Source organism: Oncorhynchus tshawytscha, linkage group LG12 (genome assembly GCF_018296145.1).
Source record: "Oncorhynchus tshawytscha isolate Ot180627B linkage group LG12, Otsh_v2.0, whole genome shotgun sequence".
NCBI classification, from domain to species: Eukaryota; Metazoa; Chordata; class Actinopteri; order Salmoniformes; family Salmonidae; genus Oncorhynchus; species Oncorhynchus tshawytscha.
The window spans coordinates 39,503,759-39,528,052 of NC_056440.1; the positions used below are offsets into that span (position 1 = coordinate 39,503,759).

The 24,294-nt window shown below is 42.8% G+C and overlaps 1 protein-coding gene across 1 annotated transcript in view; it reads right to left on the reverse strand.

Moving 5' to 3' along the window:
• The window catches only part of LOC112264136 (transient receptor potential cation channel subfamily M member 7-like), a 65,385-nt gene extending 45,169 nt beyond the window's left edge, over positions 1-20,216 (reverse strand). The window contains exons 1-10 of the mRNA XM_042331100.1: positions 20,205-20,216; positions 17,033-17,126; positions 16,463-16,502; positions 16,095-16,284; positions 15,704-15,917; positions 15,408-15,532; positions 14,668-14,839; positions 14,285-14,459; positions 10,406-10,529; positions 10,087-10,159 (exon numbers count right to left, since the gene is read on the reverse strand). Of these exons, the coding sequence (XP_042187034.1) occupies positions 10,087-10,159; positions 10,406-10,529; positions 14,285-14,459; positions 14,668-14,839; positions 15,408-15,532; positions 15,704-15,917; positions 16,095-16,284; positions 16,463-16,502; positions 17,033-17,126; positions 20,205-20,216 (1,219 nt within the window). The remainder of the gene's footprint in view (positions 1-10,086; positions 10,160-10,405; positions 10,530-14,284; positions 14,460-14,667; positions 14,840-15,407; positions 15,533-15,703; positions 15,918-16,094; positions 16,285-16,462; positions 16,503-17,032; positions 17,127-20,204) is intronic.
• Between the last annotated feature and the right edge of the window lie 4,078 nt (positions 20,217-24,294).

Consider the following 24,294-nt stretch of genomic DNA (forward strand, 5'->3'; position numbering starts at 1 on the left):
AATGTAATGAGAAGGACCCTGAGACATTATTTTTGTTGTTTGAGAGCGTGTTGATGACGCTAGGAGTTGGCCTGATTCTGACCGCACTTTAATGTTGCAGTGCGTGTTGACTGGTAAAGCGCAGGAAGCATATTCAGCTCTTAGTGTCAGTTATGATGAGGTTAAAATGGCTGTGTTACAGATATACGAATTGGTTCCTGAGGCTTACCGCCAACGATTTAGAACTTTAAAAAGGGATAATAAACAGACTCATATTGAGTTTACGCAAGAGTTATCTTCACAGTTTAATCGATGGTGTTCCGCCTCTGCAGTTATGACTTTCCAAGGGCTGTGTGATCTGATTATGCTAGAGCAATTTAAGGACACAATCCCTGATCGTATAGCCGCGTACATTAACGAACGAAAAGTAAAGACTGTCTGAAGCTGCGGTTTTGGCTGACGAGAATGTTTTGACTCACAAAAGTGTCTTTGCAGAGCCCCGTCTTTCGGAGAGATTTCGGCCTCGCTCACGGAGATACTCTGGTTCACAGGCAGAGTTTCATTCAACTAGGGTTGAGCCTGACTCCCGTGGTAAAGCTGACTTTGGTCAAGAGTGTCACTACTGTCAAGGTTCAGGTCATTGGAAAAACGAAGGTCCGGTTCTCAGGGCTTGGGGTAAATTCAGTACGTGTGCTTACGTTAAATCTAAGCCTGCGGCGTTAGCAGCACCTGTCCCACATCAGTTCACTCCTGACACACTGTCTCATGCTCAGGGGCATGTGAAAGTCCATATTGACCCAGACTATTTACCTTTCATTACAGAGGGTGTTGTGTCTATGTTAGGAAGTCACGACCTTGTGCCAGTGAAGATCCTAAGAGACACAGGTGCCTCTGAGTCGTTTGTGTTGGAGTCTGTGTTACCCTTCTCTGCTGAGACTGATTCAGGAAACAGTGTTCTAATTAGGAGAATAGGTTTGAACACTATCAGTTCCATTGCATAAACTGATGTTGGATTGTGAACTGGTGAAAGGAGAGGTTGTTGTGGGGGTGCGTCCTTCATTGCCTATTGAGGGTATCGACGTTATCCTTGGGAATAACTTGGCTGGTGAGCGTGTATGGCCAGTCGTGTTTCCATCTCTAGTGGTTTCCACTAAGCCGTCATTTGTAGGGATACCCAATGAGAGTGCGCAGAGTTTCCCAGAGGCGTTCACTGCGTGTGCAGTGACACGTTCTATGAGCCGTGGCGACCTGGTCGCTGCTCCGGCTAACGAGAATACCACAAAGAAGTCTGTTACTGCTTTCCCTGTTATCCCGTTATCTGTACCCCTCTCCGATCTAATCAAGGAGCAACAGGCTGACCCCACATTAGAAGAGTTGTGTGACCAAATTGTGCCTGTGGAACAGTTAGGAGATGTTGCCCATGTCTATTTTATCCAAGCGGATGTCCCGATGAGAAAGTGGGTGTCTCATGGTAGTTGTTTTTTGGGGGAGGTGATTAGTCAGGTTGTTGTACCTGTTAAGCTTCGTGAGTTGGTGCTGACAACATCCCACAACGACGTTGCTGGACATATGGTTGTGAGGAAAACCTACAATCGCATTCTAAGACATTTCTTTTGGCCTAGGTTAATGTTATGGGATTTTTTATGAATAATGACTAAATTATAACTAAACAGAATACTACTATGCTACTCTATGGATGTATGAATCTTATTATAATCATAATACTGAATGCAATGTGTAGTTTTCGTCCAGAATTAGAAGGACTGTCTGTTCCTTGTTAGAAACGACTGGAGCTTTCGTCAGACTGGCTGGAATGCTGTGTTCCTTACAGGACATCCTGTCTCTACCCAGGGAGGGGAGAGACCTTGGGCTTGTAGTAGATTGTTTATTAACAGGTGGCATACAATGTGGGAAGGCTGGTGAACAATTTTGCCATTGTATCGGAGAGAAGGAGGAGCAGCATTCAAAACGCTATGACGAAATATGATATAAACCAATGTACATTGTATTGTGATCAGTACTCTCGAGAATAAACGCTATTGATTGATTTTGAGACTGGTCTCTGTCCATTTTATGCAAATAAGTATCTTACAAATTCTTAGAAATGGGCAGAGTGTTTTAATTGAATTGGTATAGGAATAAAATTCCTTTAACAGTTAGAGAGATGTTTCTGAGTTCATCAAAACTTGTCACACCTGTCAATTAACTGGTAAACCTAATCAAGCTATTAAGCCGGCACCACTGTTTCCTATTCCTGTACTCAGCCAACCTTTTGAGTATCTGATTGTTGACTGTGTTGGTCCACTGCCTCGTTCTAAAAGGGGTAGTAGCTACCTTTTCACTGTGATGTGTCTAACCACTAGGTTTCCTGCTGCCTATCCTCTCCGTTCTATCACGACTAAGTCTGTGCTAAAAGCTTTGACTCAGTTTATTTCACTGTTTGGAATCCCTAAGGTAATTCAGGGTGATCAATGATCTAATTTCACCTTTAATCTGTTTGGTCAGGTTCTCCAACAGCTCCATATTAAACACAATTTGTCTAGTGCCTATCACGCGCAGTCAAGGAGCGCTGGAACGTTTCCATCAGCTTATGGTACTGAGATGGATTGGGAGGAGGGGTTGCCTTGGTTACTGTTAGCCGCTAGGGAGGTTTCACAGGAAAGTATGGGTTTCAGTCCAAATGACCTTTAGACATAGGGTGCGTGGACTTCTATCTGTTCTCCAGGATGACTGGAAGTCTCCCGAGACCCCTCAGTCCCTGGTATCTTATGTGTGTGATTTTGCCTGTACGCCTGTACGCCGCTGGTGAAATGGCTAAAGAGAAGCTATCATATTCACAGGAGAGGATGAAGGGCATATTTGATCGGCGAACTGAGCCTCGTCACTTTAGTCCAGGTGACCAGGTTCTTGCTCTGCTGCCAATTGTTGGTTCTCATTTTCAAGCCAAGTTTCAAAGTCCATATACGGTTGCGCCAGGGCATTGACCAAAACTACCTAATTGCCACTCCACCTTGGCACCTTTCAACACCCCTCATTATCACATTTATGTATGCAAACACTCACTTACACTACTGATTACTGACTACATACATCATTGTTAATTGTATTTAGTTTACTTCTATTAATAAATATATTTTGTTATTCCATATCTCCGCTTTGTCTCCCTTCTAGTTACGAACTTCGAGCCGGTTCGTGACACCTGGTAAGACAAATCCATGACATGTCAGTGACGAGCACTTTTTGCCAGTCCTGTCTGGTCCAGCAATGGTGGGTTTGTGCCCATAGGTGACGTTGTTGCCAGTAATGTCTGGTGAGGACCCACCTTACAACAGGCCTACAAGCCCTCAATCCAGCCTCTCTCAGCTAATTGCGGACATAATGAGCACTGATGGAAGGATTGTGCTTTCCTGGTATAACTCAGGCAGCTGTTGTTGCCATCCTGTACCTGTCCCGCAGGTGTGATGTTCGGATGTACAGATCCTGTGCAGGTGTTCTTACACGTGGTCTGCCACTGCGAGGACGATCAGCTGTCCGTCCTGTCTCCCTGTAGCGCTGTCTTAGGCGTCTCACAGTATGGACATTACAATTTATTGCCCTGGCCACATCTGCAGTCCTCATGCCTCCTTGCAGCATGCCTAAGGCACGTTCACGCAGATGAGCAGGGACCCTGGGCATCTTTCTTTGGTGTTTTTCAGAGTCAGTAGAATGGCCTTAGTATCCTAAGTTTGCATAACTGTGACCTTAATTGCCGTCTGTAAACTGTTAGTGTCTTAACGACCGTTCCACAGGTGCATGTTGATTAATTGTTTATTGGACAAGCATGGGAAACAGTGTTTAAACCCTTTACAACGAATATCTGTAAAGTTATTTGGATTTTTACTAATTATCTTTGAAAGGGACTTGCTTCCATTCAGCCACAAGAGCATTAGTGAGGTCGGGCACTGATGTTGGGCGATTAGACCTGGCTCGCAGTCGGCGTTCCAATTCATCCCAATGGTGTTCGATGGGGTTGAGGTCAGGGCTCTTAGCAAGTCAGAGTTGTTCCACACCAATTTTGACAAACCATTTCTGTATGAACCTCACTTTGTGCACGGGAAAGGGCCTTCCCCAAACTGTTGCCACAAAGTTGGAAGCACAGAATCATCTAGAATGTCATTGTATGCTGTAGTGTTAAGATTTCCTTTCAATGGAACTAAGGGGCCTAGCCCGAACCGTGAAAAACAGCCCCAGACCATTATTCCTCCTCCACCAAAATGTACAGTTGGGACTATGCATTGGGGCAGGTAGCATTCTCGTGGTCTACGCCAAACCCAGGTTAGTATGTTGGACTACCAAATGGTGAAGCGTGATTCGTCACTTCAGAAAAAGTGTTTCCACTGTTCCAGAGTCAAATGGCGGTGAGCTTTACTCCACTCCAGCTGACGCTTGGCATTGCGCATGGTGATCTTAGACTTGTGGAAACCCATTTCATGAAGCTCCTGACGAACACTTATTGTGCTGACTTTGCTTCCAGAGGCAGTTTGGAACTCGGTAGTGAGTGTTGCAACCGAGAACAGACGATTTTTACACGCTTCAGCACTCGGCAGTCCTGTGTATATGCCCCCTCAAACCGATACCATGACGGCCCTCAAGGAACTTCACTGGACTTTATGCAAACTGGAAACCATATATCCTGAGGCTGCATATATTGTAGCTGGGGGTTTTAACAAGGCAAATTTGAGAAAAAGGCTACCTAAATTCTTTCAGCATATCGACTGTAGGTCTCGCACTGGAAAAACACTGGACCATTGTTACTCTAACTTACGCGATGCATACAAGGCCCTCCCTCGACTTCCTTTCGGCATATGTGACCACGACTCCATTTTGCTCCTCCCTTTCTATAGGCAGAAACTCAAACAGGAAGAACCCGTGCTAAAGACTATTCAACACTGGTCTGACCAATCGGAATTAACGCTTCAAGATTGTTTTGATCAAGCGGACTGGGATATGTTCTGGATAGCCTCAGAGAATCATATCGATGTATACGTTGATTCGGTGAGTGAGTTTATAAGGAAGTGTATAGGAGATGTTGTACCCACTGTGACTATTACAACCTACCCTAACCAGAAACCGTGGATAGATGGCAGCATTTGCTCAAAACTGAAACCGCCTACCACCGCATTTAACCATGGCAAGGTGACTGGGAATGTGGCAGAATACAAACACAGTAGTCATTCCATCCGCAAGGCAATCAAACAAGTAAAATGGCAGTATAGAGACAAAGTGGAGTCACAAATCAACGGCTCAACACAAGACGTATGTGGGAGGGTCTAAATACAATCACGGACTCCGAAAAGAAAACCAGCCACATCGCGCACACCGACGTCTTGCTTCCAGACAAACTAAACATCTTCTTTGCCCGCTTTGAGGATAATACAGTGCCACCGACGTGGCCCACTACCACGGACTGCGTGCTCTCCTTCTCCTTGGCCGACATAAGACATTTAAACGTGTTAACCCTCGCAAGGTTACCAGCCCAGGCGGCATCCCTAGCCGCATCCTCAGAACATGCGCAGACCAGCTGGCTGGTGTGTTTATGGACATATTCAATCTCTCCCTATCCCAGTCTGCTGTCCCCACATGCTTCAAGATGGCCTCCATTGTTCCTGTACCGAAGAAGGCAAAGGTAATTGAACTAAATGACTATCGCCCCATAGCACTCACTTCAAATGCTTTGAGAGACTAATCAGGGATCATGTCACCTCCACCTTACCTGTCTCCCTAGACCTACTTCAATTTGCTTACCGCCCCAATAGATCCATAGATGATGCAATCGCCATCACACTGCACACTGCCCTATCCCATCTGGACAAAAGGAAAACCTATGTAAGAATGCTGTTCATTGACTATAGCGCAGCATTCAAAACCATAGTACTCTCCATGCTCATCATTAAGCTTGAGGCCCTGGGTCTCAACCCAGCCCCCAGGTGGTGAAGGTTGGAAACAACATCTCCACTTCGCTAATCCTCAACACTGGGGCCCCACAAGGATGCATGCTCAGCCCCCTCCTCTACTCCCTATTCACCCATGACTACGTGGCCATGCACGTCTCCAACTCAATCATCAAGTTTGCAGATGACAACAGTAGTAGGCTTGATTACCAACAATGACGAGACTGTCTACAGGGAGGAGGTGAGGGCTCTCGGAGTGTGGTGTCAGGAAAATAACCTCTCACTCAACGTCAACAAAACAAAGGAGACGATCGTGTACTTCAGGAAACAGCAGAGGGAGCACCCCCCTATCCACATCGATGGGACAGCAGTGGAGAAGGTGGAAAGTTTTAAGTTCCTCTGTGTACATATCACTTACATACTGAAATAGTCCCCCCACACAGTCAGTGTGGTAAAGAAGGCACAACAACAACTCTTTAACCTCAGGAGGCTGAAGAAATGTGTATTGTCACCTAAAACCCTCACAAACATTACAGATGCACAATTGAGAGCATTCTGTCGGGCTGTATCACCGCCTGGTACGGCAACTGCACCACTCACAACCGCAGGCCTCTCCAGAGGGTGGTGCGGTCTGCATAATGCATCACCGGGGGCAAACTACCTGCCCTCCAGGACACCTACAGCACCTGATGTCACAGGAAGGTCAAAAAGATCACCAAGGACAGCAACCACCCGAGGAACTGCCTGTTAACCCCGCTATCATCCAGAAGGCGAGGTCAGTACTGGTGCATCAAAGCTTGGACCGAGAGACTTAGAAACTATTTTTTATCTCAAGCCATCACTAGCACAGAGAGGCTGCTGCCTGAATACAGACTTGAAATCATTAGCTACTTTAATAAATGGAACACTTGTCACTTTAATAATGGTACTTTAATCATTTTTACTTATCTTGCATTACTCATCTCATATATACAGTGGGGAGAACAAGTATTTGATACACTGCCGATGTTGCAGGTTTTCCAACTTACAAAGCATGTAGAGGTCTGTAATTTTTATCATACGTACACTTCAACTGTGAGAGACGGAATCTAAAACAAAAATCCAGAAAATGACATTGTATGATTTTTATGTAATTAATTTGCATTTTATTGCATGACATAAGTATTTGATCACCTACCAACCAGTAAGAATTCCGGCTCTCACAGACCTGTTAGTTTTTCTTTAAGAAGCCCTCCTGTTCTCCACTCATTACCTGTATTAACTGCACCTGTTTGAACTCGTTACCTGTATAAAAGACACCTGTCCACACACTCAATCAAACAGACTCCAACTTCTCCACAATGGCCAAGACCAGAGAGCTGTGTAAGGACATCAGGGCTAAAAGTGTAGACCTGCACAAGGCTGGGATGGGCTACAGGACAATAGGCAAGCAGCTTGGTGAGAAGGCAACAACTATTGGTGCAATTATTAGAAAATGGAAGAAGTTCAAGATGACGGTCAATCACCCTTGAAGACCTGAAGAGAGCTGGGACCACAGTCTCAATTCCACAACAAATACCTAATACAAGAAAACCATTAGTAACACACTGCGCCGTCATGGATTAAAATCCTGCAGCGCACGCAAGGTCCCCCTGCTCAAGCCAGCGCATGACCAGGCCCGTCTGAAGTTTGCCAATGACCATCTGGATGATCCAGAGGAGGAATGGGAGAAGGTCATGTGGTCTGATGAGACAAAAATAGAGCTTTTTGGTCTGAACTCCACTCACCGTGTTTGGAGGAAGAATTAAGATGAGTACAACCCCAAGAACACCATCCCAACCGTGAAGCATGGATGTGGAAACATCATTCTTTGGGGATGCTTTTCTGCAAAGGGGACAGGACGACTGCGCCATATTGAGGGGAGGATGGATGGTGCCATGTATCGCGAGATCTTGGCCAACAACCTCCTTCCCTCAGTAAGAGCATTGAAGATGGGTCGTGGCTGGGTCTTCCAGCATGACAACGACCCGAAACACACAGCCAGGGCAACTAAGGCTCCGTAAGAAGCATCTCAAGGTCCTGGCGTGGCCTAGCCAGTCTCCAGACCTGAACCCAATAGAAAATCTTTGGAGGGAGCTGAAAGTCCGTATTGCCCAGCGACAGCCCTGAAACCTGAAGGATCTGGAGAAGGTCTGTATGGAGGAGTGGGCCAAAATCCCTGCTGCAGTGTGTGCAAACCTTGTCAAGAACTACAGGAAACGTATGATCTCTGTAATTGCAAACAAAGGTTTCTGTACCAAATATTAAGTTCTGCTTTTCTGATGTATCAAATACTTATGTCATGCAATAAAATGCAAATAAATTACTTAAAAATCATACAATGTGATTTTCTGGATTTTTGTTTTAGATTCCGTCTCTCACAGTTGAAGTGTACCTATGATCAAAATGACAGACCTCTACATGCTTTGTAAGTAGGAACACCTGCACAATCGGCAGTGTATCAAATACTTGTTCTCCCCACTGTGTATATGTATATATATGTATATGTATATATATATACTGTATTCTATACTATCTATCTTAGCCTATGCCGCTCTGACATTGCTCATCCATATATTTACATATTCTTATACCATTCCTTTATTTAGATTTGTGTGTATTAGGTATTTGTTGTGGAATTGTTAAATATTGCTGCACTGTCGGAACTAGAAGAACAAGCATTATACTACACTCACAATATCATCTGCTAACCATGTGTGTGTGACCAATAAAATTTGATTTGATTTGAAAATGTTTGTTGATGCTAGTGGTTGTATTCATTTGAGATCTATCGGATCCCACAACTGTCCCAGACTATGTTTGGAATATTTATTTCTCGCACAGAAGGACATGTTGACCAGTAGAATAGGTCAGCTTTTGTACTATTGAGGATAGTAGATTGACATAGGTCAGTGCTTTTGCTGTTAGTTAGGCCTACTCATCTTGTTGGCTGACAAAAAGTAAATATGGATAGTTCCTCCAACACCTTCAATATGCACCTCGAAATTCGATAAGGACGCTCGCAGTTGCATCCCCAATTTGTCTGTCTTCACTTGTAGCCTGTGAGAAGGACCTGGGATGCCTGCGAGAAGGACCCTGTGAAGGGTATTGGCTAATAAGACTTGAGATATCTGAGAGAGCCATGTGAGTGAGAGGTGCTTTGGGGCACGCAGCCGGGAGAAAGGAATTCAAATTATTATATTCAGCACAAGGGCACAACGGCTACTGGCCGCAAAAGGCATGTTTTTATTTATTTTTTGTGGGTATTACAGCAACACGAATGAGATGCTGCTGGGAAATTCGAGGCATTGTCAAGTGCTTGTCAAATTGTGAAGGAGAGACTGATGAAGTGTGTGCAGCCTGCGCAAGCAACAAAGCAGATCTCATGCCTTTCATGCAACTTTTTTCAAATCATTATTAGAGTCGCATCATGCAGCCTTAGAATGTATTAAATATCAAAACATCTAGCCCAACATTTGTATCACAACTAAAGTTGCATAAATAACTCTAAATTAAGCAAATCGGAGAACCTGTTTCTTTGTTAGCCGCTCAACATAGACTAGCGGCATGTGCGCACTCCCTCAAATCGTTTGGAGAAAATATCCTTTCAATTTTATTCAGCTATGTTCAATTGTATTCTTCATACTATATAATAATATAAAATAATGCCACAGATTTCTAAGCATATCTTGTCTGCTAAATTAACTAGTGTAGCCCACAGCCATATGGCATAGCCAGATCAGGGCCTAACATAAGGACAACTCAGAGTATGCTATTCTGTTCTTCTGAAATAGACTAAATTATCTTCATATCATGTTTCTTTAGACCTCTCTAAAAATACATCATGGATTTATTGTGATGGTGTAGGCTATATTAAATTGATTTATTTGACTTTTTGAAATGTAGATGTTCCGAAGGTCTGCATCGGTGGCTTGTAGGCTAAGCATGGAAGCCAGGAGACGCTAAATGTGTTTATGTTAATTAACGGTCAATTAGCGAACCGGCAGTTATTTGTTTGACAATCACCAGCTGACAAAATGTCATGACCACCGCAGACATAGGCACGACATGACTAGGTCAAGTCTCATTTGAGTATCTACTGATTGACATCACACATTCCAGTGAAAGACACAAGCATTAAGGGCAGGAGGAGGGGTACCTTTCAGTGTGGCCATCAAAATGGCGCAGTCTGCCTCCTGTTGATCTTCGGATTCCGAGTCGAAGATTGTGATCTGTGTTTTATAAATATATAAATAGTTCTATGCAGTGAACGACAGTCATTGGATTTCCACCCTTTAAGTAAACATTATACTAAGCCTGGGAGCCTGTTGAAAAGTAGAAAATAATCATGAACTGAACATGGATGGGATGGTTTCCTAGACCCAGGTTAAGCCTAAATCATTCTTTAAAGGAGAATCTCAATTGAAAGTGCATTTTAGTCCATGAGTAGGCAACCGGCCCACTGTCACATTACTCACAGACTGTCTGTAGTCCATACACTCCATCAGAAGGTTGTAGAGCTGGTTGACGTCTGCTCTCTCCAGACCAAACATGCCTCCTATCCTTAGAAGGAAGTCCTCCTTGATGTCTGTGTCCAGTTGCCTGTACACAGTACCAACACAGTAAGTATAGACTGATACACCAGTGAGGTACAGTAGGACACAGGCTAACAACATGGGTCCATTTGGCCTGACCATATGCTAAGATATGAGGTCTGGTTGGCTAACTTCCTCTTCCACTCAGTTCAAATTTTTGTCATGTTTTGGCCCAAAAAACGGCATGTTATGCGTCTGTATGCTGTACCTACATACAGTATTCCGCATACACACTGACTACAGAGCTACGCATACACATGAGTAGAGCCCTGAGATTTTCCTGAGCCCGTAACCAGACCAGGAAAAACTCTGGGTCTTCCACTGTGTTAGGGACAGATCGAAATGTACTGTTGGGGAGAGGTGATCCAAATAGGGGAGGGTTGTCCAATTTTTTTTTTGTTGCTTTGGGCAGGGTTGTGTGTTTTTTGGGGAGGCACAGGGGAGATTTTGTCTTCTGCTTGTATTAACAATGGCTTGACTTACTTTTGATATTATCCTAATAAAGTTTAGAAATGTTTGTGAAGGTTTGGTATGGTATGGCTATTATTAAGATTTAGCTACTGTACGCCTATGATATGAAGGCAGTACACACTGACGCTCCAACTGAGTTCGACAGTTGAACTTTAGGTGAGGAAGACTGTTTCAGGTCTACCAGATTTACTCCTATAATCCAACAATATCTGAATGTATATGGATGTCCGTAAAATGTCTAAAATATCTAGTAAAACAGGAAAGGAAACTCTGAAATGGCATATTGTTTTTATGAAGATTTTAGAATATTCACATGAAAATCTGTCACCAATTGGATGGAAACCTAGCTATAGACACCCTAAAGACTCTGGCAAGTGCACTGGTCCAGTGTCACTGTGATTAGGCCTGCACATCATGGTTCACCAGCAGCCCCAAACATCTAATGAATAAGCTACCAGCCAAACAAGCTTGTAAGAATTGCTCAACCCCCCCCATACTCATCTTGAGGTTGAGCATTTGTTGTCTCTATCTCTGTAATATGTCTGTATCTATGTAATCATATATGTATTTATGTAATGTATCTCTGTAATGTGTCTGTATCTGTGTAATTGTATATGTATTTATGTAAAAGAAATAAGGACCACAATGGAAATAAGTTCCTGACTTCATTGTGCAATCTCGGGCACTTAAAATATTTGTGTATATAGTGCATTCGGAAAGTATTCAGACCCCTTCATCTTTTCCACATTTTGTTAAGTTACAGCCTTATTCTAAAATGGATTAAATTGTTTCCCCCCCCCCTCATCAATCTACAACCAATACCTCATAATGACAAAGCACAAATAAAAAATGAAATATCAAATTTACATAAGTTTTCATACCCTTTTCTCAGTACTTTGTAGAAGCACCTTTGGCAGCGATTACAGCCTAGAGTCTTCTTAGGTATGACGCTACAAGCGTGGAACACCTGTATTTGGGGAGTTTCTCCCATTCTTCTCTGCAGATCCTCTCAAACTCTGTCAGGTTGGATGGGGAGCGTCACTGCACAGATATTTTCAGGTCTCTCCAGAGATGTTCAAGTCCGGGCTCTGGCTGGGCCACTCAAGGACATTCAGAGACTTGTCGCAAAGCCACTCCTGCGTTGTCTTGGCTGTGTGCTTAGGGTCATTGTCCTGTTGGAAGGTGAACCTTTGCCTCAGTCTGAGGTCCTGAGCGCTCTGAAGCAGGTTTTCATCAAGGATCTGTCTGTACTTTGCCCCGTTAATCTTTCCCTCGATCCTGACTAGTCTCCCGGTCCCTGCCGCTGAAAAACATCCTCACAGTATGATGCTGCCACCACCATGCTTCACCGTAGGGATGATATGGCCAGGTGATGAGCGGTGCCTGGCTTCCTCCAGATGTGACACTTAACATTCAGGCCAAAGAGTTCAATCATGGTTTCGTCAGACCAGAGCATGTTGTTTCTCATGGTCTGAGAGTCCTTTAGGTGCCTTTTGGCAAACTCCAAGTGGGCTGTCATGTGCCATTAACTGAGGAGTGGCTTCCGTCTGGCCACTCTTCCATAAAGGCCTGATTCCTTCAACCTCATGGCTTGGTTTTTTCTCTGACATGTGCTGTCAACTGTGGAACCTTATATAGACAGGCGTGTGCCTTTCCAAATCATGTCCAATCAATTGTATTTACCACAGGTGAACTCCAATCAAGTTGTAGAAACATCTCAAGGATGATCAATGGAAACAGGATGCATCTGAGCTCAATTTCGAGACTCATGGCAAAGGGTCTGTAAATAAAGTATTTCTGTTTTTATTGTGCAAACATTTCTAAAAACCTGTTTCGCTTTGTCATTATGGGATATTGTGTGTAGATTGATGAGTAAAAAAAAGATTGAATCAATTTTAGAATAAGGCTGTAACGTAACAAAATGTGAAAAAAGTGAAGGTATGTATTTTTTTAACCGACAATTAAAATCAATCAATTAATCCAAACTGTGCAGCGGCCAATTGAGGAAAAGAAAGAGACATCTGTTACGAAACACCAAAAAGTTTAATGACATTCAGACATTGTCAAGCCAAGCCTTCGATACTGGGTAGGCCCACAAGTTAGGGAGGGAAGTATTTCCTGTTTGTCAGAATTGACATAGCCTTTCTATTGCAGTGTTGAAAACGCAAACCATGATATTGAAGTGCACGAATTCGGCATGCTTTGTTCATTGGTTGTGTGGTGCATTGACACAGAAATCTGTTGGTGGAAAATGAGTTGCATATATTTGACATAATTATAAATAATGCATCAAAATGTTGAAAATCAGATTACCCCCCAAGCTGATCATTATCTGCAGCCAGCTCTGATCGTAGTGTAAATGAAACAGGCAGGGAGAGTGAGCTCGTCTGTGGTGGTCGGTTTAACTCTCAACCTTCTGGCCCGTAGCCATGCGCGGCATCGACAGTGCCACAAAAGTGGCAAAGTCAATATCCCCGTTTATTAACACAGGGTCGCTACAGTTATTTGTGGTCGTAAACATTATTTGGAGTTAATTCTATGAGGGGGGAGGGTGTTCAATTTATTTTACAGTATAAGTGGAGGGTCATGTCAAAATATGTTTTACTTTTGGGGGCCCCAAAAAGGTGCCTTTTTTTATTACACCTTAAGTTGGACCAGCCCCTCCCCCCTAGTAAATTTCAATCTGTCCTTTAGGGCTCAGCATTTTCCTTGGACAGGTCACGCGGTAGTCAGGGAAACCTCAGGGCTCTATTCAATCGTGTGTCTCTGTAGTTCTGTAGTTCCTCTACATGGACAAGCACCAAAGACATCCACATGTAAGCAGTGTTTCCCCTGTATTAATTTAGCAGTGACGTACCACCGCTGCTAAATTGTTGCCACCACCCCCAAAAAATACTGAACTGCGATGTTAATGAAAGCCTTCTGGTAGATGGAAAGGATTTCCCAAAAAAACTTCCCAATTAAATGTGAACTATGGAATGAAGCCTATGCCTACCTGGCAGAATGATATCATGATTATTTGCATCAATGCAGTGGGCATTTGTTTTGCAAACTCCATCACGTGTGCCCCACAGAAACGCTGCTAACCAAACAACAGTGCTAGATGCATTCACACTTGAGTTAACGGGTAACTACCCCCAAAAAACAGAACCCTTCTTTTTTAACTTTTGGTTTTATCATTGTTGTGTACTTAGAACATCCAATTATGTTGTTTCTCTATTTTTTTTAAAGTGTGATTTTGAGAGTGAAAACCTGAAAAAACATATAGATGACGACAGTGGCACCGCACACCTATCCATTGCGGTCTGTTTGTGTAAGAATGCCAGCAAGTCAGCCGACCGGCCTGATCCCTCGAAGACGAACACAGGCACGGGGGGCACACTGCTCACATAGTCCAACACCATGGACACAATGTCAGGGCCGCCCTCCACCACCACACACACCACTGGCACACCCTGGTTAACCCCTGCCAGAGAGAGATACACACACACACACACACACACACACACACACACACATAGACTGTTAAACACATGTGTATTACAATACTCACACACACACACATTGCAGTCTCTCTTTTTCTTACACACACACACACACGTCAACACATTCACATACACACTCTCATTCACACACACAGACAAACACATGCACAAAGCCACACACATACTCACTAGGATGGATCTTCTGCAGTTGAATGTGTCTCTCCAGCTTCCTCCTGAGTCCCAGCTGGCAGGCATGTTTCCCCAGAGTTCCATCGTCCACTAACAGGAAGTGGGAGTGCAGGCTGTTCAAACACACAGTTTTGCTCAAGGGGCTTCTCAGGGGCTGGTAAGGCCTGAGCACCTGGGTTAAGTATCAGAAAACAGGACAGAAAAACAGGTCAGAAAGCAGGTTGAGAGAAAATAGAGGATTTGAGATAGTCCAAGCGGAAAAGTGCGAGCACATGGTAGCTCAAAGGAGATAAAAGGTGACATTTCTGTGGTTAAAATTAGTACAGATCTGTGCAAAAAATACAGCAAATCTTCTTATAATGTGGCAGAATGGTGTAGCTCTTTCCTGCAGTCAAATGACCTAGTGGCCTCATGGGTGGAGTGTTATTCATATTGATTTTGATTGAGCCGCTTAAAATCCAGTGTTTCTACGTCACATGGTTTTATTTCAGTCTTCTGTGATGTATAAATGTGCAATATTGGGGTGCATTCTCAAAATGCACTACATTTCAACTCTATAGATGTCTTCTTTTTTTAAACCCATAACCATGTGTGTGAGGTGTATGCTTGTGTTTGAAGGTAAATTTGTTTAAGACTACCAAGAAACATACTGTGTGACCCTGATTTAGCCTGCTGCAGTAAAAGGTTCATTTGAAACGTTCCTTAAAAGCACTGATATCTTTACAGAGAACAACACTCACATCTCTCCCTATAAGGTCACCGTGGTTGTCAATTACGCCCCAGGGCGTGACTCCTACAGCGTTCCTCTTCCTGCGGCCATTGGTGCCGTATGCTTTCACAGCCTCCCCTACATACAGGGACACACCTAGGAAGGGTCGGATACTCAGTCCACTTACACACATATAAACGTAATCCCACACACACAGTATAACACATGTAGTCAGCCAAAATCACACACACAGATGCTCACATCCACCCATGCTTACTGTCTTAATTAAAGCCCCAGTGCAAAATGAATCTGCATTATTTCACACACCTGTGTTGATGCCGTCTGTGAATATCCAGGCTCCAGTGCTCTGGGCTGCAGTTATCAGGCCTTTGCTGAAGGCCTGTCTAACCTTGAGGGGGAGAGGGAAGTTCTCTGCTCCCCCGTGGACCGTCAGCAGTAGTTTAGGCCGTTCCATCTGCCACTCCCTCAGCATCAGCTGCAGCAGAGCCTCAGCCTTTGTGTCGACAGCAACACGAACGTACTGCACAGTCATCACATAAAGCATGGTCAACCACATGAATATGAGATAACAGTTCCTAACAAGCTTCCAAGTGGTAAATACAAGTGGGAAACTCGGGTAGCATCGTTGCACGCTCAGTTGGATATTTCGGAGTTTCCTAGTTTCGACTAGCACATGAATGCAGCAATAGCTACAGACCTTGGCATGGCAGTTACGGTCAGCGCTGTCCTGGAAGTCAATGGTTCCGTAGGCATCGGTGGCACTGGCTTGTGTGTGACACTCCACTGACCACCTCTCTTCTTGCACTGCCTGGGGCACAGGCCAGTGGGACATGAAGGGGCCAGTCTCCAGCCAGGTGTGCTCCCCTACCCGACGTCCGCAGCAGCATCTGGGGGGAGAGAGGAAAAACTCAAACCTTTATAGTTGTTAAACATTGGCACAAAAATGCATTGCTGTCCCTATAAATGTCATGATATTATACCTGGAATTACTGTGTTAGTTTACCTTTACACTAACATGGGAAATCTCCCTCTCAAAACATGCACACACACGCACACACAGTAAACTCATATCTTATTAGGTTTTGGCATACTTGACACACAGTCCCTTCAGGATTCCGCAGAGATTTTTTATGATATCTGCGGGCTAAAATTTTGCTGCTGCAATTATGACATTATGTGAAGATTTTGTCAAATTTGCCAAAAAAATGCAATGACGACAGAAACATTTGTTGGCATGTGGCTTGATTGAACCATGCTGTATGCTGTAAATGTGAGGTGATTGGTTGAAATTACGAGCCCTCTTCTTGTACTGCGGCAATGGGTCCATTTTATGCAATAATATTGGAATGATTTGATTGTTTTATGTGGTCAAATATGCAAGTCCTCGCATAACATGCGGGGGAATTGTTGATTTTGCAAAAAAATCTGCTATCACAAAATCCTGGAGGGACTGAACATCTGCAATAAACAGGAAATTATACATGAGCAACATAACCACATAGCTAGAGTTTCCCTAGAACAGTTAGTATGGTTACCAAAAGTTAGCTTTTTCAAAAACCAGACATGGTAAAAGTTATTACAATTATTATTCCAGCACTACTATCATATGACATTTTGACATTGTTCAGCAAATACCAATTCCAGTGCACCTGTGTATGTCTCCACATGCTGGGATGAATTTAATACACTCTCTCTTGCAGAAGGTGTCGTCAATCCAAGACCTCTGTGACTGGAACACAACACACAACATTAAGGTCTAAGGGCCTGGGGCTGACTTTCTACTTAGCTAACATATGGAATTGTTTGAAGATGGTCATACCAAGGACTATTTAGATATTTGATTTTGAATTTCAGGACCCCTGTAGCCTCACAAAGCCGCCTGATCCAGCAAGCTTACATTAAACGCTGCACTGATATCAGTCTGGCAGGGCTGTGATTCAAACAATGAGGTATAACTAGAGGGTAACTTTACAAGTAAAATTGTGAGGCTTGCTAAAGCTCTTTAAAAGTTATTTTTGTGGTAGTGGAAGAAAATGAGAAAGACCGACATTTTGTCTATAATCTGATTAAAGTGATACACGAGAAAAACATGAAAACTGCCTATCTTGTTACACCGTTTGACTTGTTCTGAAAAATCTACTTTCCCTGAAAACATCTTGCATTTTTTCAATATGTTTTCTCATTCATATTAACCTAATGATGCTCATTCATGATTGTTTTAATCTTGTGTAGAATAACAACATACTGTACAGTCAACTGCTAAGGAAGAATTGATTCTGCCGGATCATCCTACACATAACCACTGTTTGTCTACAGTACATATACATATAGTTTTAATGAATTCTTCCGCAATAGGTGGCTAACCTGTGTTTGCATTTACCATCTACTACACCGCTGCTCTTGATTTTTTCACATCGTAAAAGAAAACAGAAATTCCGGAACGTTTATTTTGAAACGTCTCTCGAGTTGATGAGAGACTGGCCATCCTGTTGCTATTGATACACTAACAGGTACATTTTCCAGAAAGTATATATTTCCATCTGTCTTGTAGGAGTATTTCTCATCCATCTTCACCTAATGCTGCTCACATATTTTTGGTCAGTAGTTGTGTGGTTGTGGTCAGTAGTTGTGGACAGGAGTTGAGGTAAGTAGTTATGGTCTGTAGTTGTGTTGGTGTGGCCAGTAGTTGTTGCCAGTAGTTGTGTGGTCAGTAGTTCTGTGGTTGTGGTCAGTAGTTGTGGTCAGTAGTTGTATGGTTGTGGTCTGTAGTTGTGTGGTTGTGGTCAGTAATTGTGGCCAGTGGTTGTGGTCAGTAATTGTGGTCGTGGTTGTGGTCAGTATTTGTGGTTATTAGTTGTGGTCAGTAGTTGTGTGGTTGTGGTCTGTAGTTGTGTGGTTGTGGCCTGTGGTTGTGTTCTGTGGTTGTGTTCAGTACGCTTTTCTTTAGGAATCTAGTGAAGTAAAAGTAGTCAAAAATATAAATAGTAAAGTACAGATACCCCAAAAAACTACATAAGTAGTACTTTCAAGTATTTTTACTTAACTACTATACCCTACTGGATTAGACTATTGCAATGTTCTACTCTCCGGCTACCCGGATAAAGCACTAAATAAACTTCAGTTAGTGCTAAATATGTCTGCTAGAATCTTGACTAGAACCCCAAAATTGTAATATATTACTACAGTGCTAGCCTCTCGACACTGGCTTCCTGTTAGGGCGGATTTCAAGGTTTTACTGATAACCTACAAAGCATTACATGGACTACAATTGGTCCTGCCGTACATACCTACACGTACGCTACAGTCACAAGACGCAGGCCCCCTTATTGCCCCTAGAATTTCTAAGCAAACAGCTGGAGGCAGGGCTTTCTCCTATAGAGATCCATTTGTATGGAATGGTCAGCCTATCCACGTGAAAGACGCAGACTCAGTCTCGACCTTTTAAGTCTTTACTGAAGACTTGTCTCTTCAGTAGGTCCTATGATTGAGTGTAGCCTGGCCCAGGGGTGCGAATGTGAGCTGTAAGGCACGGGAGTGACGAACTGTCCATGCTGTCTCTGCCTGGCCGGCTCCCCTCTCTCCACTGGGATTCTCTGTCCCTGACCCTATAACGGGGGCTGAGTTACTGGTTTACTAGTGCTTTTTCATGCCATACCTAGGAGGGATGTGTCACATCGTGGCAGGCTTTTTTCGTTATACTTGACTTAAGTGGGTTGAGTCACTGACATGATCTTCCTGTCCGGTTTTGCTCCAACTCGGGCTTGTGCGGTGGAGGAGAACTTTGTGGGCTATACTCGGCCTTGTAGTAGTAAGTTGGTCATCTGTTGATATTCCTCTCGTGGTGTGGGGACTGTGCTTTGGCAAAGTGGGTGGGGTTATATCCTGTCTGGTTGGCCCTGTCCAGGGCTATCGTTGGACAGGGTCACAGTGTCCCCCCCTGTCTCAGCTTCCATTGTCTATGCTACAATAGTCTATGTGCCGGGGGATAGGGTCAGTTTAAATTTAAGTATGCTCCCTCTAATTAATCTCTCTCTCTCTCGGACTATGCCTCAGGATTACCTGGCCTGATGACTCCTGGCAGTTTTGCCTGAGGCTATGGAACCCTGACCTGTTCACCAGACGTGCTGCTGCTCCAGTTTCAACTGTTCTGCCTGCGGCTATGTAACCATGACCCGTTCACCAGAGGTGCTACCTTGTCCCGAACCTGCTGTTTTTGACTCTCTCTCTCTCTCTCCCGCACCTGCTGTCTCGACCTCTGAATGCTCGGCTATGAAAAGCCAACTGACATTTACTCCTGAGGTGCTGAACTGATGCACCTTTTACAACCACTGTGATTATTATTTGACATTCCTGGTCATCTATGAACATTCAGGCCTTAATGGCCATGTACTCTTATAATCTCCACCTGGCACAGCCAGAAGAGGACTGGCCACCCCTCAGAGCCTGGTTCTTCTCTAGGTTTATTCATAGGTTCCTGCCTTTCTAGGGAGTTTTTCCTAGCCATCGTGCTTCTACATCTGCATTGCTTGCTGTTTGTGGTTTTAAGATGGGTTTCTGTATAAGCACTTTATTAAATCTGAGGATATAAAAATAACTTTACAAATACATTTGATTTGTTTTACTGTAATATCTGTGTTTTTGCATGTACATTGAATGGTTGATTAATTTTATGCTACACAATGATAAAGAACATACAGTTTTCTAAACTAATCCAATCTGTTAGTAATTAGATTTATTGCAAATGTTTACTGAGATTATTGTATCAGTTTAGATGATTGAGGTAGTCTCAGTACTCAGTTTTCCTTACCCTGGCACTCATTCTGAATGCAGGTTTCGGATGATTTGACAATTCCACGTGTTTGATATCCTAACTCTGGCTCGATTCCAATAGGAACTTCACATCACTTTGCAAGCCAGCATAGTGTGACTTGCAGGCCTGATGCGACCTGTAAACCAGAAGATTCCTAACACTACTATATTAGGGTATAACTAGGGCCTCAAAGAAAGGCCTTATGACATATGTAATGCCGTGCTTCTACACCTGCATTGCTTGCTGTTTGGGGTTTTAGGCTGGGTTTCTGTACAGCACTTTGAGATATCAGCTGATGTACGAAGGGCTATATAAATACATTTGATTTGATTTGATGATGTCATTAATAATTCAATTTAAAAGGATAATAAGGCTGGTGGGTGCCATTCACTTTGAACTGGACTGTGTTTACAGCACGAGTGGTTGTGAGTAGATGCGCTTGTTTTGAGATCACATTTGTTCATATTCTTTGCTAGTAAGTCAGTTAGTAGCCCAGTTATAGCTAATTTCAGCAATGGAAGTGGTTGCTTCCTACAAGAGCACAAAACGCTTATTTCTAAGTAACCCCAAAAACAAGGACATTTCTAAGTGACCCCAAACTTTTGAACGGTAGTGTACATACATTTAAAATGTCACACATAGCTGGTGAGGTAAGTGTGTGTGTCAGAGCTGTGTGTAATTTAACTATGGAAACTATTTGCAATTTAACATATTAATGCTTTTTATATTAAAACAAAAAGTGATGCAGTCAGTCTCTCCTTTACTTTTAGCCAAGAGAGAGTGGCATGTATAGTATTGGTATTAGCCCTCTGATTACAGTGAAGAGCAAGACAATAACCACTCAAACGTCCTTCTTCGAATGCTTCATACCAAAATGACTGCATAAAATCAAATTTTATTTGCCACATGTGCCGAATACAACTGTTGTAGACTTTACCGTGACATGCTTGCTTACGAGCAATGTTCCCTCTAAGCTGCGAACAGGCGCACAGCTCTCCCAGGACTGCCTCACAGAAGAAATATCAGCCCACGCAGAGAAGCAACGAGATTGAACTTTACTCAACTTTCTAGTTATCCCCTTTAGTTAACACTATCAACGTTTCCATTTACTGTGGGAATTGTGATCGAATCAACACAATATTAGTCACTTTCAATGCAACATAACAAAACAAAACAAACTATGACAGATATTTTCTTGTATGCAGAGTGCATTGAAGTAGGATTCTATTGCATTGACAGGCGCATACTCTACACAGACCGGTGCACTGTATCCTATCAGAGCTGCAGTATCCCTACAGTATATGCAAATAGACCATTGCCATATATGGATTTGTGCCATTCACTTTGAACTGGACTGTGTTTACAGCACGAGTGGTTGTGAGTAGATGCGCTTGTTTTGAGATCACATTTGTTCATATTCTTTGCTAGTAAGTCAGTTAGTAGCCCAGTTATAGCTAATTTCAGCAATGGAAGTGGTTGCTTCCTACAAGAGCACAAAACGTATGCATTTCTAGCCATCTTTGAAAAGCAAGTCAGGTAAAGAGTTTTTTTCTGTCTTAAAGGGGCAGTGTTGTATTTTGAGACAGGCTTGAATAAGTTAAGTGGCCAATAGGTAGAGGATTTCATCATTTGTCTGATTCTCTGTAATAACGGTATGGGAATAATAATGCATTTTATTTTGCATCAAACAACATATTTTCAGTCACCTCCTTTTCTGAAGAACAAGTGGATAAAAAGGTTCATGTCAATCCCTACATGGTTTTTTTTCAAAAGTTTCATTGATTGTAGGCCTACAATGAACAACACACATTCTACTGCTACTGTAGGTTGAATGACAGAACAGCTATTTCCATGTTAAAATGTTATGGGATGCATTTTCTCCATAGTTTTTATGGTAGGCCACACTGATCAAAAAGCCAAAGCAGGCTACTTGGGCACCAGAAAACATATGCCAGAAGTTGCAAAGGATTTTCACAGCATTCAAGTGTGAGCTCAGCAGACCTAAAATTTGCTCAGTGCCGGAAAATAATTAAGGGAACATTGCTTACGAGCCATTCCCAACAACGCAGAGTTTTAAAATAATAATACAAATAAAATAGTAACATGAGGAATAAAATCAAATACAAGAATTGATCTATATAGAGGGAGTATAGTTTACAAGGTCCAGAAAGGTACATTAGCAGGCTACTCATGTGGTGTATTTGGACACAACATCGCACGTGCTCTCTCTTTCTTCTTGCTCCCAGCCATGGGTGTAATCATTATGGAAACCGTTTAGAAACAAACAGAAGCAAACGGAGAAAAACAAGAGTTTCTATTGGAATAATTCAGGTAGGTCCCTCCAATTTTAGGTCTGTTTGCAAAACATTTTGCAACAGAATCGGCGTAATGAATACGCCCCAGTTCTTTTGGTTTCTTCATTTTAAAATCAGCAAGCAAGAGCAAGCTGTAGCAGTAAATACATTTTTCAAAATAAGTGTACAACAAGCTATTGTAGGCCAAGTCTAGCTTTTGGCCCAATGGTTCCCAACCAGGGGTATTAGGACCCCTCCGGTTACTTTGCCTATCCACTAGGGGTACTTGAGAAGACTCAAGACGCCATAGGTCTACTAGTAAAATGCACATGAGGGGGTACTTCAGGGGTACTCCGGGCAGAGCCAAATTCTGTTGGTGGTACAGTAACAGAAAAAGGTAGGGAACTACTGTTTTATCCTGTAGGCCTACCCAATGAATTTACAGTGAATTTTTAAAAAAAAAATTACAAATTAGATTTATATGAAATGACAGGCAGCCTAGGATAAACGTATTGCTCGAAAAAGGAGAACAACTCATAGACATACTGATATTCCTGCCTTCCACATGGACTGTTGTCCTCCCCATTTGGTAACAACTCCTCAAACACCTGATTTAATCCAATCACTTTTTCCTCATTGAGGAACCATCTCCTTTTGACTTCCATTGAATTTATCTTCAACGGATAAAGACTGCAAGAAACCCTTAAATTAGGTAACTTTTCACAAGCTGTGGTCTCGCATAATTGCGCAAGAGTTTTTCTTCGTGCTTTCAAGACAACTGGGAACTCGAGAGAAAAAAAACTAGCTCAAATAATGATGGAAAGTCTGAGCTTTAGAAAGATGCCAACGTTTCTGAATTTGAATACGAGTTGGATTACCGTTCAGAACTATTTTCCCAGTCGGAGTTCGTTTGTTTCCCGAGTTTCCCATTTTTTGAATGCAGCATTTCTGGGTTGTACACAGAAGTTACACATAGTAGAATCCAAAACGTAAATGCTAAAATGCTGACATTTAATCGATTACAAATGACATGACCATCACCTGGATTAAAGAAAAATATACTAAACACTCCCTGACTGAAATTGAAAAAGCATGACCTTTCCCCATTTTCCTCCGGGTAACAAATGCATACATTTTGACCGGCCCTGTCCCTTAACCAAAATTGTTTGCATTACACATATGGTGTTGGCGACCCACTTGAATCCAAATGCAATACTTAAAAATGTAGCTAGCTGTCTTCTCTCCCTGCACAGTTTATAAGGGGCTATAACTGCAATGCTTTCAGTTAGCCACTGTCACTATTCCTTCCAAACCACTCATTGTTGAATTTGCGATTTCCAACTTGTTGTGTAATGTTTATGTCCAATGGCCGATGAGCACCGATACAGTTTTATCTATCATTTCTCTTCATTATTCAAATCAAATCAAATCAAATTGTATTTGTCATCTACACATGGTTAGCAATGTTAATGCGAGTGTAGCGAAATGCTAGCGAAGGCTATATTCGTATGACAAGGACTAATAAGGATTTGCCGGTAGATTGCTGACTTGATTCACGATGATGATGATTCACGATGATGACTGCTAGCTAAGATTTTGAAAATAAGATGTTGACATGATCAGTACAATCAAAGCTACTGTACATATAACGTGATTTGACGTCATTTTATCTGTGGCCAATGACCTTGAGCCTTCTTGAAAGGACACTACTAATGTAACTCTAAGGCAGGACCAAAAGGGGTTGAATTTTCGATGTCTACCCTTACTAAGGACTTAAACTTGACGGTGACTAG